At 31.6% G+C, this 15,250-nt stretch overlaps 2 protein-coding genes and 1 pseudogene across 4 annotated transcripts; 2 read left to right on the top strand and 1 right to left on the bottom strand.

The window, feature by feature from the left end:
• The first annotated feature begins 1,082 nt into the window (after window positions 1-1,082).
• On the top strand, window positions 1,083-2,568 carry LOC111295159 (zinc finger protein ZAT5 pseudogene; annotated as a pseudogene). The gene has a single exon (XR_016327261.1). The product of XR_016327261.1 is annotated as a zinc finger protein ZAT5 pseudogene (transcript).
• Window positions 2,569-5,365: 2,797 nt separating this feature from the next.
• Window positions 5,366-7,726, top strand: LOC111293936 (uncharacterized). The gene is made up of 6 exons (XM_022887008.2): window positions 5,366-5,630; window positions 6,435-6,526; window positions 6,618-6,696; window positions 6,780-6,874; window positions 7,234-7,329; window positions 7,402-7,726. The coding sequence occupies exons 1-6, from the start codon at window positions 5,456-5,458 to the stop codon at window positions 7,480-7,482; spliced, it is 618 nt and encodes a 205-aa protein (XP_022742743.2). The 5' UTR covers window positions 5,366-5,455; the 3' UTR covers window positions 7,483-7,726.
• Window positions 7,727-8,649: 923 nt separating this feature from the next.
• LOC111294261 (ras-related protein RABC2a-like) lies at window positions 8,650-12,245 on the bottom strand. Of its 2 annotated transcripts, XM_022887513.2 has the most exons (7): window positions 12,173-12,245; window positions 11,767-12,004; window positions 11,611-11,679; window positions 10,873-10,938; window positions 10,392-10,513; window positions 9,491-9,619; window positions 8,650-9,083 (listed from the first exon to the last, which is right to left on the bottom strand). In XM_022887513.2, the coding sequence occupies exons 2-7, from the start codon at window positions 11,906-11,908 to the stop codon at window positions 8,973-8,975; spliced, it is 639 nt and encodes a 212-aa protein (XP_022743248.1). In that variant the 5' UTR covers window positions 11,909-12,004; window positions 12,173-12,245; the 3' UTR covers window positions 8,650-8,972. The 2 variants fall into 2 exon arrangements, with proteins under 2 accessions (XP_022743248.1, XP_022743247.1); XM_022887512.2 differs by having other exon boundaries at window positions 11,767-12,216.
• Between the last annotated feature and the right edge of the window lie 3,005 nt (window positions 12,246-15,250).

Below are 15,250 nucleotides of genomic sequence, written 5' to 3'. Positions count from 1 at the left end.
ATTATAGCTGTGATGATCACCTTGCCGTCCTTGGATTTTCTCTCATTTCCTTACAAAATTTTGCCGTTGGTCGGTTCATCCTGGCATGCCAGGTTGCTTCACTCCAACATGCAAATTTCCTTGCTCAAAAAAAAAAAAAAAACCAATAAATTCCAGCCTCATAATTACATGAGCATTCTTTACACGTTTATAAACTCTTTCAAATTTATAACTTCTAAGGATTAGCTTCAATATTATATCAATTGATCCAAAAATGAATTCGTCGAAAATGGGGCATACCATTCACGCTATCGTATTAAGAAATGTCAAGATCTATACTAAACTCGAAGGTGTTTTTAAAAATAATCCTCTGGTAATTGACTTTTTATAGAATGTAATGCTGTGTTTTTTATGGCAAGGCTGTCATTGTTTGCTCACCATTGTGGCCTTTACCAACCCCTAATGATTGGGTAAAGGATTAGGAAATTAATTCATCAAATTATTGGATCACATAGCCGCCGTGATTTTGGGGGTTATTGTCCATCCAAGAAGCAAACACTACTGTATATAATTCACAACATGGGTGGGTCAACTGCACATGAACTGCATGATTAAGTGGCTTAACACACAACACCATTAGTGCAAAATATTACCCTATATAATTAATAATTTTCTTATTATTTCACCCTTTTTTTATATAATTTCTCATTCCATAAATATTTTTTTTTAATTTCAATTTGACACGAAATCGAAATGTTCGGTTTTAAAAAAATTTTAAATTTTGATTATTGAGATACATATTTTTAATCACAATTAGGATATTTTGAAATTGGTTAATTGCTTAAGAAATTAGCATTAATTAATTACTATTAGTTAAATTTAGTTAAAGGAAGCTTTAATATTCCTAACAAGTGACCAAAGCAACCATTCAAAAATGCCAACTTTGGGCAGACTAACTTAGTTCTAATTAAAGTTTGTATACATTCAGTTAAAAAAAAAACCAAATGATTACTAAAAGTATTAAGAAAGTCTAACAGAAACTCCAAGCAAGAAAAGCAAATAAAGGGAGAAAAGAAAGGGAGGGGTGGAGAGGCGCAAATTCTGTGGTTCCAGGCTTGCAAACCAATCCTCCCAGAAGGAATCGTTGGGAAAAAGTAATGGGTTTGCTTCAAAGCCAACCGAATCTCACTCGTTTCCTAGCCTTCTCATACTGACATTGCATCTTCTCTTTCCTATGTAATGTCATGTAATAACACCTTTTATTCTCTCCCTTATTATATACAGTTTTGTATTTTTATGTTTTGCCTATATATACTTGTTAACTTCCAAGGTTGGAAACACAATACTGGCAAAGCAAATTCCAGGATATCTGTTCACAAGGGTTTCAATCTTTTTTCCTTTTTTCCTTTGTTTTTTGTTTTTTGTTTTTTTTTTTTGACTCTGATCTTACCTGATAGAAACCTTTCACTGAAATTAACATATCTGCTTTCATCACCTATATATATCCAGCTTTTTTCTCTCCAAGTTTGTTATTGTATAGAATTAGAGATGATGATGATGGAGGATCAGGAGGAAGTTGTTGTTTGTAAAGATCAGGTGCAAATCATCAAAGGCAAACGTACCAAGCGTCCAAGGCCGCTGTCTCCTCTGACTTTGGCGATGGCTTCAAGCACGACTTCTAGTGGAGGAGAAAGTGGGGGTGAGGGTGGAAGAAATAGTGATGATTCGAGGGGATTTGATCGAGCTGTTGCTTCTACAACGACATCTGTTGAGTTAGCAGAAAGCACTGAAGAAGAAGAAGACATGGCCAATTGCTTAATACTTTTGGCTCAAGGTCAAACAGGAAAACCATCCGAACCAACTTCCTCCTCGGCAACAACAAGCAAGACGGGGATATACGTACACCAGTGCAAGACATGTAACCGGTGCTTCCCTTCATTCCAGGCGCTTGGTGGACACAGAGCAAGCCACAAGAAACCCAAGGTTCATAATGAAGAGAATAATAAAGGGTTGATTTTTGTGAAAGAGGATAATGATCAATTCAATAACATGAATACAACCCTTTCACTTCAAATAACCCATAGGGCTGTTTTATGCAATAGCAGCAAATCCAAAGTTCATGAGTGTTCGATATGTGGCGCGGAGTTCTCTTCCGGACAAGCTCTTGGGGGTCATATGAGGAGGCATAGGACATTAACTAATGCTGCAATAACAGCTACTACAACTTTGAGTGTTGGGACAAGAAGCAGTCCTGAATCGGAAGAGTCCAAGAAACCAAGAACTGTTCTGCAGTTGGATCTTAATCTTCCAGCCCCGGAAGATGATCATCACCGGGAATCTAAATTATCATTTGCTTCCAAGGAAAAACTACTGGCCTTTTCGGCGTCTAATTTGGTTGATTGCCATTACTAGACATGCAACTCCAACTTCGTAATTTTTTGGGGGAGTTTCTATCACCCAAAAATCAATGTGTATTATTAACACTAATTATTTTCTCACTAATATCATTCACAATTATTCATTCTTCGAATTCTTTTAAATTTAACCAAGTTCCACGTTCATGAAGTTGAAAAATTCTTTGGCAAAGTATGTTAGCTTTTGTTTTCCATTGTAGGATTTGATCCATATAGAGATAATTTTCATTTTTCTTTCCCTTTTTTCTCTAAACTAGACCTGTTTATTCCTTTATGAGTTGGAAAAGCATGTGATGAAATAGAAAGAGATAGAGAGAGGGAGAGGGAGATAATAAATTAATAATAAAGATAAGAGCAATTAGGAGAGCAAAGGAGAAGGAAAGAGGTGGCGGAGGGGGAGTTTGCGCATGAATTTGCCACCACCAATTCCACAACTGAAAGTGGTGGATTAGGTTCTCTTGTTTGGTTTCCAAGAAAGCTGAAGTTCCATCTCTGTCTATCTGTTTCATTAATATGACAAAAAATTAAACGGATGGCAACCGAGTCAGATTGCTAACTGCCCTCCTTTTATGGATCCACCTATGCATTTCGGTAAAAGTACACTATCTCACACTCAGCTTTAAAACCATAGCTTATCTAGTGACCCAAAAGCATACCAAATGAAAAATGATTGCATTAAATAGCTAGTCAGAGACTGGATGACAGGATTTCACTGCAAAAAGGGCCTTTATCTCTCAACCAATATTTATAATTGTCTTCAACTGAAGATAGGGAAGTGTGTTGTCACTTGTCAGTGGTCACAACTAAGGATATCTAAGGACTCCATGAAATGGTAGATCAAAAGAGGACAAGAAACTCTTATATATACCTAGTTTTTCCTTTTTGTCTTGTGCCCCTTTCCATGGAAATAGCATCCCTCTAGAGAAAGAGAGTGAATTAAAGAGGTTATTTAAATTGTTGTAGAGATTTGTTAAATGAGGCTAATGGGCACATTTGGCGGGTATTGAGAAGCCACGCCATGTGACCCACTTTGCTTGGGGCATCCAAATCCATGAGAAAAGAGAGATCAGTTGACACTTGACAATTAGAAATAGGGGATCGTTTCATTTGACATTGGCACATGTATGGTGGTCTCACATCATCTTAAAAACTCTTTAATATTCATGGCTCTCAAGAGTCCTACATTTACATGTACAATTTAGATTGTATTGAATGTTTTTGTTGGTTGTTGAGGGCAAAAAGCCATTTTCTGCATGCTGGCTAGTGGCCACTCAATTAATAAGAGGAGCATATACAAAGTGTGGGTTTGTAGTGGAGATCAGTTTCTGCAGATGTGATAGGCATGCAAAGGTCAGTCATCCTGGTATATTATGCCTGGTTGAATATAGGAATTTTTTCTAACTAGAATATATAAAAAAAGGCCTGAATCTACCATTGTCCCACCAATTTGGACCCTGGAGCAGGCACTAGCTAGTAGTGGCAATGTAAATATAGTTAGGAAATTTTAGGAATCTATATATGGTTGGAGTGCAAAGGATTAGGAATTCAGGATTCAGGCAGAACACAAATACATGAGCATCTTCTCTGACCATTCCTTATTGCCCAAACATGCCCATCAAGTTCACTGGAAATGACTAGTGTGGGGGCATAGAAAAGGCTCAGTTATGCTACACACTTATACTAGTTCCTACTTTTCCCATTTTTAGAGCTAATGAAAAAGCAAATTTGTATACATATAGCAAGATCCATTTCCACTATGACATTCCTTGATGGTTTTTTATTTTGAATTGGTATATATGAGACTATGCATACTTTATAGTGCATGATATGTTAATAATTTTTTAGAAAAAAAGTTTACAATAATTAGTTTCTTTCATTAATTAAATTCAATCTCATACATTTTTAAATTCGTAAAGATTATAAATAATTTAATTTCATTTATTTTTAAATTTATAAGGATACTAAGTAAAAAAAAAAGTTTATAATCTTTATTTTATATAATAAAATATTGAGAATTGATTTTTATTTTTAATAAAGTTTGAGAATTTATTTGAGGATTACATTCTTGTTAAAATTAAATAATTTTTTTTAATGAAACTCAAAGATGAAAGATATGCGACAATAGTATATCAGACAATTGGGTATTTATTTATTTTGAAAGGTTATCAATGATGCTTGGAAAACAAATTCTTTATTTTAATTATAAAACAAACATTAATGCTAATTTTATGGTATTAAATTTTTTTGCCAGAAGAAAATTTTTTTTTATAGTATTAATTATACTTATTTAGAAGTCAAATTATACGTTCATATTCGAAGGCTCTAACTTTTGAAAGAATTTAGATAAAAAATTAAAATTTATCAAATAAATTTGAATATAAACTTTAGATCCATTTAAATTTTAAGTCTAATATTGAACAAAAAATTTAAAACTCAAATTCGGTCCAATCTGACTCAAATTCACATATATATAAAAATTAAAAATAAAATTATATATTTTATTAAACTTACTTTTTATTTTAATTATATATATATGAATTAAATATAATCTCATTTAATTTAATTTAATTATACTTTTTTAAAAAAAATTATTATATAAATTAAGTTTAATAAGTAAGTTTAAGATTTACTTTTTAATTTAAATCAAGTTTACAAAAAATTTTGAGACTTAAAATTTCATATCAAACAAAATTTAAATAAATATATAAATTATTAATATTAAACATAAATATGACTTAACTTATAAATAATTCGAATAATAATTAATTAATTAAATTTATTTATTATTATTTATATTTAAAATTTAACTCTAAATATTAAAATTAAAAATTGAACAGAGTACTCAATTATAGTGCTACATATATATTAAGGAGTTGAGAAAAAGGAAAAAAAAAACCTATTAAGTACTTCGTAAAACATAAAAATAATTTTTATAAAAGATATAATACTGACGTGGCATAGCATCTAATTTCGAACCTCCACAAATCGTAGGTTAATTCGCCGTATGAACCAAAACGAGAGAAACGGCAGCACAGAAATCGAAAGAAAGAAAGAAGAAAAGAATGGCGGTTCCACGCAATGGATTGATGGAAGAGGATGAACACGACGATGAAAACTCTCTCTTCGAAGAAAATGGTCTCGAGATGGACCTTGAACAGGCCAACACCCCTCCTCACCTCCGAGACCTCGCCGCTGCCGCCCAGCTCGGCGATCTCAACGCTCTTCGCCTTGCCCTAGGTTTCCCTTCCCTTTTTACTTTTACAAATTTACTCTTCTCCTCCTCTTTCTTTTAGCTTCGTCCATTGAATTTTGTTGTTTGCTTGCCATAAAGCGCTTTGGGATTTAGCCTTTTTGTTAAACTTACAAAGATTAGTTCTTTTTCCCTGGGGGTGGGGTTTTTTCAACCCGACATGAAAGTTTTTTTTTGGGGGGCTTTTTAATGAATTTTTAAGGTAACCCATTTAGCTGATTTTCAGTACTATTTGATCTCTTAAGCATGTAGTGGCTTTGGGTTAACCCTGGTGTAGTAATAGTTATTACCTATGAATCAAAATGTAGACTCTTTTTGTAGTGTTTTTCAAGCGGAATTCAAGGAGCAGGATGAAAGTGCTTATAGCAAATAGATGAAGTAAAGGAGCATATTTGATGTTGATTCAAATTCGTGAATGTTATATGCAAGTGGATGGTTAATTATATTCTTAGTGAATTAGAGATTAAAGCTTTGCGTATATTATTTATTGCTTATATTATATTTATGAAAAGTGGAAGGAGCTGAACTTGAGACAATTTCTGAGCATGCCATTTATTTGATTAAATGTCTTCCTATATCATATGGTGATTGTAGTTTGAGTTTTGATTTTTGTTTCCAATGATTTTGTCAATGGCGGCAATGTAACCACACAAGCAGGTATTTGGAAGGATTATGCTCTTTGGCTATTACTGTTTCTTTTATCATTTTAGTTGGACTCACTTGGACCTTAAAATGTCCTTGTCTATTATATTTCGTACTGATGCTATTTTTTTTTTCACTTGATTGTATAGACAACTTGAATGGCAGCATCAATGAACCTGTAGAAGATGGCGACACAGCTCTCCATCTTGCCTGCCTTTATGGTTATCTACCTTGTGTCCAGGTCAATTGTCTGATATTGTTGTTGTATCTGCTTATTTTGATGTGTTTTGTTCCAGCCCAAAAATCTTGTGATTGATGATAATCCCTTGCAGTTACTTTTGGAAAGAGGGGCTAATTTGGAGGCCAAGGATGAAGATGGGGCAGTTCCTTTGCATGATGCCTGTGCTGGGGGTAGGCTGTACACTTTTGAGTAAAATCTTCATCTCTAATTAGGTACTGACTTTTATTTCTTTCTCTTCTGATGACATTTTCAGGATTTACTGAGATTGTACAACTTCTACTTGACAGAGCCACCAACACAGGATGTCTGAAAAGGATGCTAGATTCAGTTGATGCAGAAGGTGATTCTGTGAGTACTGAGTACCATATAACTCTTGAACCATCTTGAATTCTAATTTCTCTATTTTTTATTTAATTGCTAGACCATTGACTGAGATCAAAAGTCAGTTGATTCCATTTCAATAGATTCTGTTTTGCTTGGCTTCTTCAATTGCACGTTGATAAAAGATTTTATTTAAGTAAATAAAAATGGGAATTCTTTAGGCACTCCTCTCCTCCTGGCTTGACACTGCTGGTCTCTTTGACAAGGGATGCTTAAAATGACCAACTAGAATGAAATAGCTGCTTAATTTTTGCCCTTCCTCCCCATACCTCTCCAGTTCTTGTGTGAACCCTAAATGCTTTTTACATATGGTCTTTTTTTGTCAGCCTCTTCATCATGCAGCACGAGGTGAGCATGTGGATGTGATACGGTTGTTGTTGGCTAATGGTGCTTCTCCCACAAAGACAAACACATATGGAAAGGTTAGTCTTCACCAAGGTTTTCTAGCTTATATGTTCCATTCCTAAATGTGTTTCTAACTCAAAATTCTGCAGATCCCACGTGAGCTAGCTGACCCTGAAACCGAGGCTTGGAGCGTTTTTGAAGCTGATGCTAGTGCTGAGACCTCCCAGTAAGGTTACACCTGATGGTTCTTGAATATTGCTTGGCCAATGTTAGAGGAGTAGGGTTGAGTGGTGGCTACTCTTTTTCTGCTACTCTGTTGAAGATTTTTGAGGCTAGGATGAAATATTTGTTTCTCATTTAATTTATTACTTGTATCTTAGGAAAAGAGAGAACTTCTAAGTTATAGATTTTCAGTGCTACCCTGTTGTTATTCCAAAGTAACAAATCTCATACAGAAATTCAGATTTTATGTCATGCAGTTCTTTCTCGTGATTTAGATGATATTGTATGTCCCAACTCGGAAAACCACTGGAAGTGGACTTGTTTTTTCACCATCTAACGCTTAATAGCTGATGCCGCTCTCAACCTTTCCGTGTTTTCTGCTATTGTGTGCCGTCATCACAATAACATGAATGACATTCATCGTAGACTTGTAAATCTTTTGAGTATATTGAAATAGTTGAAGTTGTTGAACAGAGTGTGAAAGAGAATTTGAATGCGGAGAAGGTTATCATTTCTATTTCATCCGAATAGCCTTTGGCCAGTTGACAGATTATCTAAATGGTTGAGTAATAACTTGTTAAAATGGTTTTGCGGTTAGATTGTAAAAAAACAAAAAATGGAAACTTGAGTTTTGCTGTTTGCACTTTCATTGATATTACATCTAAACTGCTATTCTAACTTGGTATTTTAATTTATGATAAATTTTTAAGAGAATTTATCAAATACTATTGCAATGAAATTAATAGATTCCATTATTACAATGAAATTTTTAGATTTCATAAATTAGTAGGCTGCCACATAAGGGGATATTTAAAAAATACAAAAAATTAATTAAAAAAGTGTGATATGTTTCAGTCTTTTAACTCCGTTTATGGAGTTGAAAATTTTCCTTACTATATCAAATAATTTCTTATTAAAAAATTTAATGGATTTAATAATGATGAGAGTTATTCGATTATAAAATTGAATAACTTACATTTTGATGGGGATTTCTGATCTTGTTGAGAGATCATGCAAGTCAAAATGGTTTCCAATTTCCAAATCCAAGATTTATAGGCTGATGAATTGCTCCATTATTTCCCAATTGCAAAAGTTGAATGCAATCTTATTTGTTTTTGTTTCATTTAATTTCACTGTAATTTGCAAAGCAAAAATGTTAACCAACTCAGAAAAAGTGAGTTGTAAGCAAAAGTTTTTTGCCATCCAGAATAACAACTACACTGAATTAATCAATGAAAAAGCATTCAATCTGGTTTTCTACCATGAGTAACAAACTAAAATTAACCAAGAAAAAAAAGCAAAAGGCAAACAAATTTACACAAGTTAATTTTGAGTGATGGTGATACAATTAACTATGGCAACTCCATTGGAAAGAACAGCAGTATAGAATATTGAAAGAAATGATCATATACACGATTTGTTCGCAATCTGTTAAGGTGGAAGCTTGCTTAAAGCCACCAACATGGCTGCGTGGGCTTTCTATTGATATCACTGCGATTTAAGAGCAACAACCACCGCCAGCAGGAGCCTGGTGCTCTGGTTTCTGCTTTAAGATGTTTCTCTTCCCTACAGCAGACCCTTCTTCCAAAAGACTTGGAACTTCCATTATCTGTAAGAAAATCCATAGCTGATTAGAACTGAGAAAAGAGATTATGCCATTATTTAATCTAAGGCATAGCTTTCTTTGCTTATGGTACCCGCTTTATTCTATGTAACATAACAACAGTAAAAAAGATTTGGATAAACAAATACAGTAATCAATCATCCAAATTTATTGTGATACACTCATCTAATCCTAAATAATCTAGTAACTTATTGCTGTCATCAGGATCCATGAAGAATCATTGTTGGTTTAAAGGTTTGGAACAACCATTCTTAATGATTTGGTTATATATAACATAACCCCACTGAATGGTTACAGATCATTTTTGAACTGATCCACCAGCCGATAATATCTAATATGTTATATATATTACTAGAAAGGTTAAGAGAAAAATTGCTGTCACAAAAATGTACCTTCAATGTCAGCTTTTCAAAGCATTGCTCCACGTTTTCTCTTGTTTTAGCACTGCATTCAAGAAACATACATCCATGCTCTTTTGCAAGCGCAATCCCTTCTTCTCTACTTACAGCCCTTTCAGAATCCTGAAATGTAAACAAATTGGATGTAATGAATCAGAATATGAATTCAAACAAAATGACTCAAAAGGGAGTCTTCATACGAGAAAACATAAATTACAATATCAACAGACTGGAAATATAAGAAGGCTGGTATTCCAAATGATATCAATTTTGCTAAGTTTCTGGAGTTTTAGAGGCGGCTATGATAAAGAATAATTAATAAGATAAAACCAATTATTTATTGTTCATCTAGTTTTCTAACCATTTCCAGGGATGTTCAGGAGTCAGTTGGCTGAACAACTGAATAGATAGAGAAGCAATTAAGAGGATCTAGAGCCCACTTTCATATGCAAAGAAAAGCAGTACTTAAGGTAGGAAATGCAACAGTCTGAGTGACATGAAGTTTTCAAGTCTGCATTAGTATAAATATATATACTGTGGCTAAAAATGAATCATTAAATTGTATTAAACCGCAATCCTATGGTTTTTGGCACACAATATAGGGGAAAACATCAGCAGATATTCTCTTATTGGCTATGCAGGAATTAAGATCACACAAAATGCAAAAGCCTTATGGGTGCAATGCCCCCTTTAGAACTTATAAAAATTTTCTTAACAACTTTGTTCCATGAGGTTTCTTCAACACGAAGAAAGAAAAGGAGCTCTGACTGATTATGAATTTGCCCATTAACAACTTACTAATCTATCCTTAATCAATTCAGGAGTGAGGCATGAAGGAGGTCGACTTATCTTAAAAAATTAAATTTAAGGATCGGAAAGAGAACACTAGACTTACTTTATCAACTTTATTTCCAACAAGCATCTTGACACAGTCCTGATTGGTAGAATAGAGCTCCACTTCTTTGGCCCAAACATCGGACAGATTTGTGAAGGTTTCTCTCCGTGTTACATCATAAACTATAACCAAAGCCAAGAAATAAGTCAAATAATTTTGGCAATTTAAACCCTGGGCAAACAATATATTTAATTCAACACCTTCGGCACATATAACCAAACTCATGCTTAGCCAGCCGAAGAGGAAAAGCTCAATCAATATTTTAACATTATGCATGTCAATATTCATGACTGTGTCTGCTTTAGTGACCTAAGAGCCAGTTCCTAATTAATCTTGTTATCAGACACATGAATGCTTATGATAACATTGGGCAGTGACATCAGATTGCTAAAACTGTGCAACTTGAAACTATTGATATGCTCCATCAAACAAACTCAAGAAAGTAGAGTAACTCATATATGCACCAGAAAGATAAACTTACCAAGTATGATCCCTTGGGCACCTCTATAGTAAGAGGTTGTTAATGTTCTGAACCTTTCCTGTCCAGCTACAAGAAGCATTGTGGTTCCACAAATCAATCGTGATTTCTCCATGTTGCAATACAATTATTTTAATGTATACAAAAAAGTTAATAGCTAATAAAAGATTAAAGAAGCAACATCAAGCTAACCAGGTCAAGAAAGCTTTTTTTCATTTTGTCACATTTGAGAAGTAGAAACATATCACTAACAACAAAATGAAACCCAGAAACTCATTTCAACTGATTAATATATCATCAATTGTACAGGTATTTTCATTCACATTTGATTTATCTAAATTCCTGAAGTTTGATTTCAATGTTGTGCTGAGTGCTGATTTGGTGCCACAAAAAAATCAGATCAAAACAGATTAACAAAAACATTTTCATCCAAATGTTAGAACCGTTTTCATGAGAAAATTCTGACAAAATTTGGCATGGAAACAGGTTAGTTGATAGACTTCAATAAAAGGTCAACATCCAAGCGGCCAGCAGTAGAACAGTAGGAATAAAGCTCGGATGACAATGACAACAATATCATATTAATGTATTAGTGAACATTAAGTCAGTAAAAATGAGCTCTCTCCTATGTAAAAATAAGGAAGTCAATTGCAAATATAGACAATTGACTTCAATTAGACTGACAGATTTTGACAAAGAATCCAAATTTGAAACTGAAACATATTAGTATGAGTTTCATACCAGTATCCCATATAGTAAGCTTTAATCTCTTCCCACAAACTGTCAACAACTTGATCTTAAAATCCACACCTAAAACAAACCCCAAATCAAAATTTACCATAAACTAATCAAAGATCCAGGACTGAAAAAGTTAAGAAAAAATAAGAGAAAATTAACCAATGGTGGGAGCTAGATCTTCTGCAGAAACTGAAATGAAGCTAACAAGCAAACTACTCTTGCCAACACCCGAGTCTCCGATCAACAAGATCTTGAATGAAAGATCATAGCTTCCACTACTTTGCCCTGAAGATGATCCCATTTCAATTTTTCTATCTAAAAACAAAAACCCAAGCTTTAAAAATCTCTGCTGTTTCTCTTCTTTTCAAAGTCTCTGCTGTGTCCAATGATGATCACCCTTCCAAAAGAGAAATAAAAATCCCGGGTGAGCAAATGAATGGCTTCTTTCTCTCTAAAGTACAGTGAAAAAGAAATGTAATATATAAAGGAGAGAGAATTAAAAAAGAAAAAGAAATTTTTTTTAAAGAGAAAAACAAAAGAAAGAGAAAGAGAGAATCAATGCGACCTTTGAGGGGAGAAGCTAAGGGAAAACGGCTAACTGGGGAACACCTGACACCAACGTTATTTCTCCTCTTTTTTTTTTTTTTTGGTTTTGTTTATTCTTTTTCTTCATATGCGGTGCCGTTTCGAGAAAGATTGGGGTACAACAGTTGGAACAGTGCCGACATGGCACGCGGGAAAACTGGAGCGTGTATCGACGCTCCAACCGTTTGGTGGAGGGGTGCTTTCATGGGAGATTAGGAAACTGTTTGGATCGAGATCTTAATTAAGAAATAAACAACAGGGATTTTTATTAAGCTTTTGGCTAATCATAAATAATCTTGGAAATTTTAATTTTCAAATTTCCATTCTCTAAAACTCTTTTTTTTTTTTTTTAAATCAATGAATTTTTCCTTCTATTTTATGAAATAAAAGTGAAAAAGGAAATTTTATTTTATTTTTTTGAAATTCAACAGACATTATGATTGCATTGGCCCCAAAGGAAGTTGCACTTCAAATTTAAATTCTGATGATAATTTTATTAGCATAGCTTAAATTTTTTGATAAGATATTTCCTTCAGATGGGGCATGATAATCATCATAAACAGCTAGCATATTACAAAAAAAATCTACATATTTGATTCGTATAAAATTTAAATATCTTTAATCATATTTTAAAAAAATCATATTAGTATCTCATATTCTCGAAAATATATGTATTAAAATTTAAAAAATATATATTTATTAGCTCAAAAAGCAGTTGAATCTCTCATTCTCTTTGAATATATTTAATGATGTTTTTAGGTTGTGTTAACTAAAAAGAGATGAGATAAGGTTGAGGGAAAGATAATTGTGATCTGCAACAAAAAAAAATATGATAAAAAACCTCTGAAATTATTATTTAAAAGAGTGTTTTGATGCTTAAGTTAATATAGTATTAATGAAACAATAAGTAAAGAAATAGGAAAGGAGATGAGATTCATCAAGTGTGTGGAAAAAGCTTTCAATGGAAGGAGAAGATCAAAGTTTAATCGTTATGTCTTATGTATCTCGTATTTTAATTATTTAATGTATGAAGTTAAAATGTGATAATTTGATTAAGATAATTGATAGTTGATAATATTTTTATGTGAAATTTTAAAAAAAATTATATAAAAAATTGATAATCTCATTTAATGATCTCACATAAACATGAGCTAAATTTAATAATTTCAAGTAAATTAGATGAGCTACATTTAATGATCTATGTAAATTGGAAACCAAATAATCAATTATGAAGCAATTGTCTTGATTTGAGCCATTCACTAGAGCTAATGACATGGCTATTTAGACATGCCTTGTCTAGATAATCTCAAGGTGTGATCATGTTAGATCAAAATTTAATCAAATTAATCATTGATTAATTGATTTAGACGTAATATGTCTCATAATAAAAATGAAATATAATGGTACATAAAGTTAAATATGTTAGAGGTTATCAATAATAATTTTAACAGAATTATTAAAACCATGCGTGTGACACAACAATATTAATAATCTAAATTCATGTAAGGTGGGTAAGAAAAGTTTGAAGTTTAGTAAAGTAATAAACTAAGTCTAAAAATGTTTTATTTTTTGGTGCAATAACAATGTCTAAAAAAAATTATAGTGTAGCATTACGATGAAGCAGGTTGGATGGACATTGGGAATGAGTCAGCATAACAAATAATAAGACTGGAGTTGAGATGACATACCTTTTGTTGGATGTGATCATCACGATCTCACTGCTTTTTCTTTTAAATAATAAAAAAATTTGAATTTTATTATTTTATTTAAATAAATTTTTATATTTTAATTATATCTAGATAAAATTCGTGATCGATTATTTACATTTAAATAAATTTTTAAATTTTAATATAAATAAAATTTTTGTTTAAAATAAAAATTTATTTAAATATAAATAGAAAATAAAAATTTATTTGAATACAGTAAAAATATATAAATTTATTTAAAAAATTAAAATATTTTAAAATATTTTAATTTTTTAACTTTTTTAATGGTCAATATTTAGTTAGTAAACTTTAGATTTAATTTTTATTGTTAGCAATTATTTTTATGGAGAATTTATAAGTTTAACGTAAACTCTTGTTAAAATCTTATATATATATATATAATTTTTTTTTGGTCTTGAAATAAAATAAAATTTTTCATATAAAATATTTTTAATAAAAAGTGAAGAACAAAGTTGAAGATGATTATATATTCTAATTACTATAAAGGTCGAATGCCATAATTGGATAAATTGGGAATGTTCGAAGATTCATTAGAACACCTACTATCCATGAATTATAACCTTTGACCCAAAAAAAAAAAAAAAACATGCCAAAGAGTTCAAACTGTCTCGTAATTCTTGGGTCATGCAGGCAAATGAAGGATTCCTTGATTTTGGGTGTAAACGAACGCCATACAAATCAATAATTGTATATTTGTATATTTTTAACGGTGTTTGAATTTAGTTCGAATTTGATAAAAAAATATTTTAATAGTTTTAATTTGATTTATTTAAATGATAAAATAAATATATTTATGAATATATATAAATAAATATTTTATAAATAATAAATAAAATATAATAAAATAAATTTAAATAAATAATTCTTAAAAGAATATAAATAGATTTTAAATGAATATAAATTAATTATAAAATAAGATTAAAATAAAAAATAAAAATATAATAATAATAATATTATTATTGAAATAAAAATAAAAATAAAAATAAATAAGCTTTAAATGAATAAATTTTAAATAAATTTATTTATGAATTAAACAGACTTTTATTTATATTTAATTTATTTAATAAATATAAAAATATGATTTAAAATCATTTATTAAATTTAATAAACTAAAAATTCAAACATATTTACAAACGAGTTCTATATAAAATAGAGTTTATGTTTTCTTCAAATAAAAAAAAAAGAAAAAGAAAAACTCCGTAAAGACCGTACCTGGTATCCTTAAAGCCAAGAAGATTCGGCTTTCTTGGGCCCAGAAACCATTTGGGCACAGTTTGGATTTCCAAACATAGAGCCCAAGTGTGTAGCACCCTTAAAACGGGGATTTACCA

This window comes from Durio zibethinus, chromosome 14, assembly GCF_047325235.1.
Source record: "Durio zibethinus cultivar Kanyao isolate XHJ-2024 chromosome 14, ASM4732523v1, whole genome shotgun sequence".
Lineage (NCBI taxonomy): Eukaryota > Viridiplantae > Streptophyta > Magnoliopsida > Malvales > Malvaceae > Durio > Durio zibethinus.
Note: the sequence above shows the minus strand (reverse complement) of the source record. Positions and strands in the feature narration are given on the sequence as shown.

What these genes read in the sequence shown, in the direction of transcription:
- LOC111293936 (XM_022887008.2), top strand. Translation starts at nt 5,456, where the DNA reads ATGGCGGTTCCACGCAATGGATTGATGGAAGAGGATGAACACGACGAT. An exon ending in GCATGATGCCTGTGCTGGGG is followed by an intron (nt 6,697 to 6,779) that starts GTAGGCTGTACA and finishes TGACATTTTCAG; the next exon opens with GATTTACTGAGATTGTACAA. An exon ending in AGACAAACACATATGGAAAG is followed by an intron (nt 7,330 to 7,401) that starts GTTAGTCTTCAC and finishes AAAATTCTGCAG; the next exon opens with ATCCCACGTGAGCTAGCTGA.
- LOC111294261 (XM_022887513.2), bottom strand. Translation starts at nt 11,908, where the DNA reads ATGGGATCATCTTCAGGGCAAAGTAGTGGAAGCTATGATCTTTCATTC. An exon ending in TGCCCAAGGGATCATACTTG is followed by an intron (nt 10,514 to 10,872) that starts GTAAGTTTATCT and finishes CTTTGGTTATAG; the next exon opens with TTTATGATGTAACACGGAGA. An exon ending in TTGGAAATAAAGTTGATAAA is followed by an intron (nt 9,620 to 10,391) that starts GTAAGTCTAGTG and finishes TTTACATTTCAG; the next exon opens with GATTCTGAAAGGGCTGTAAG.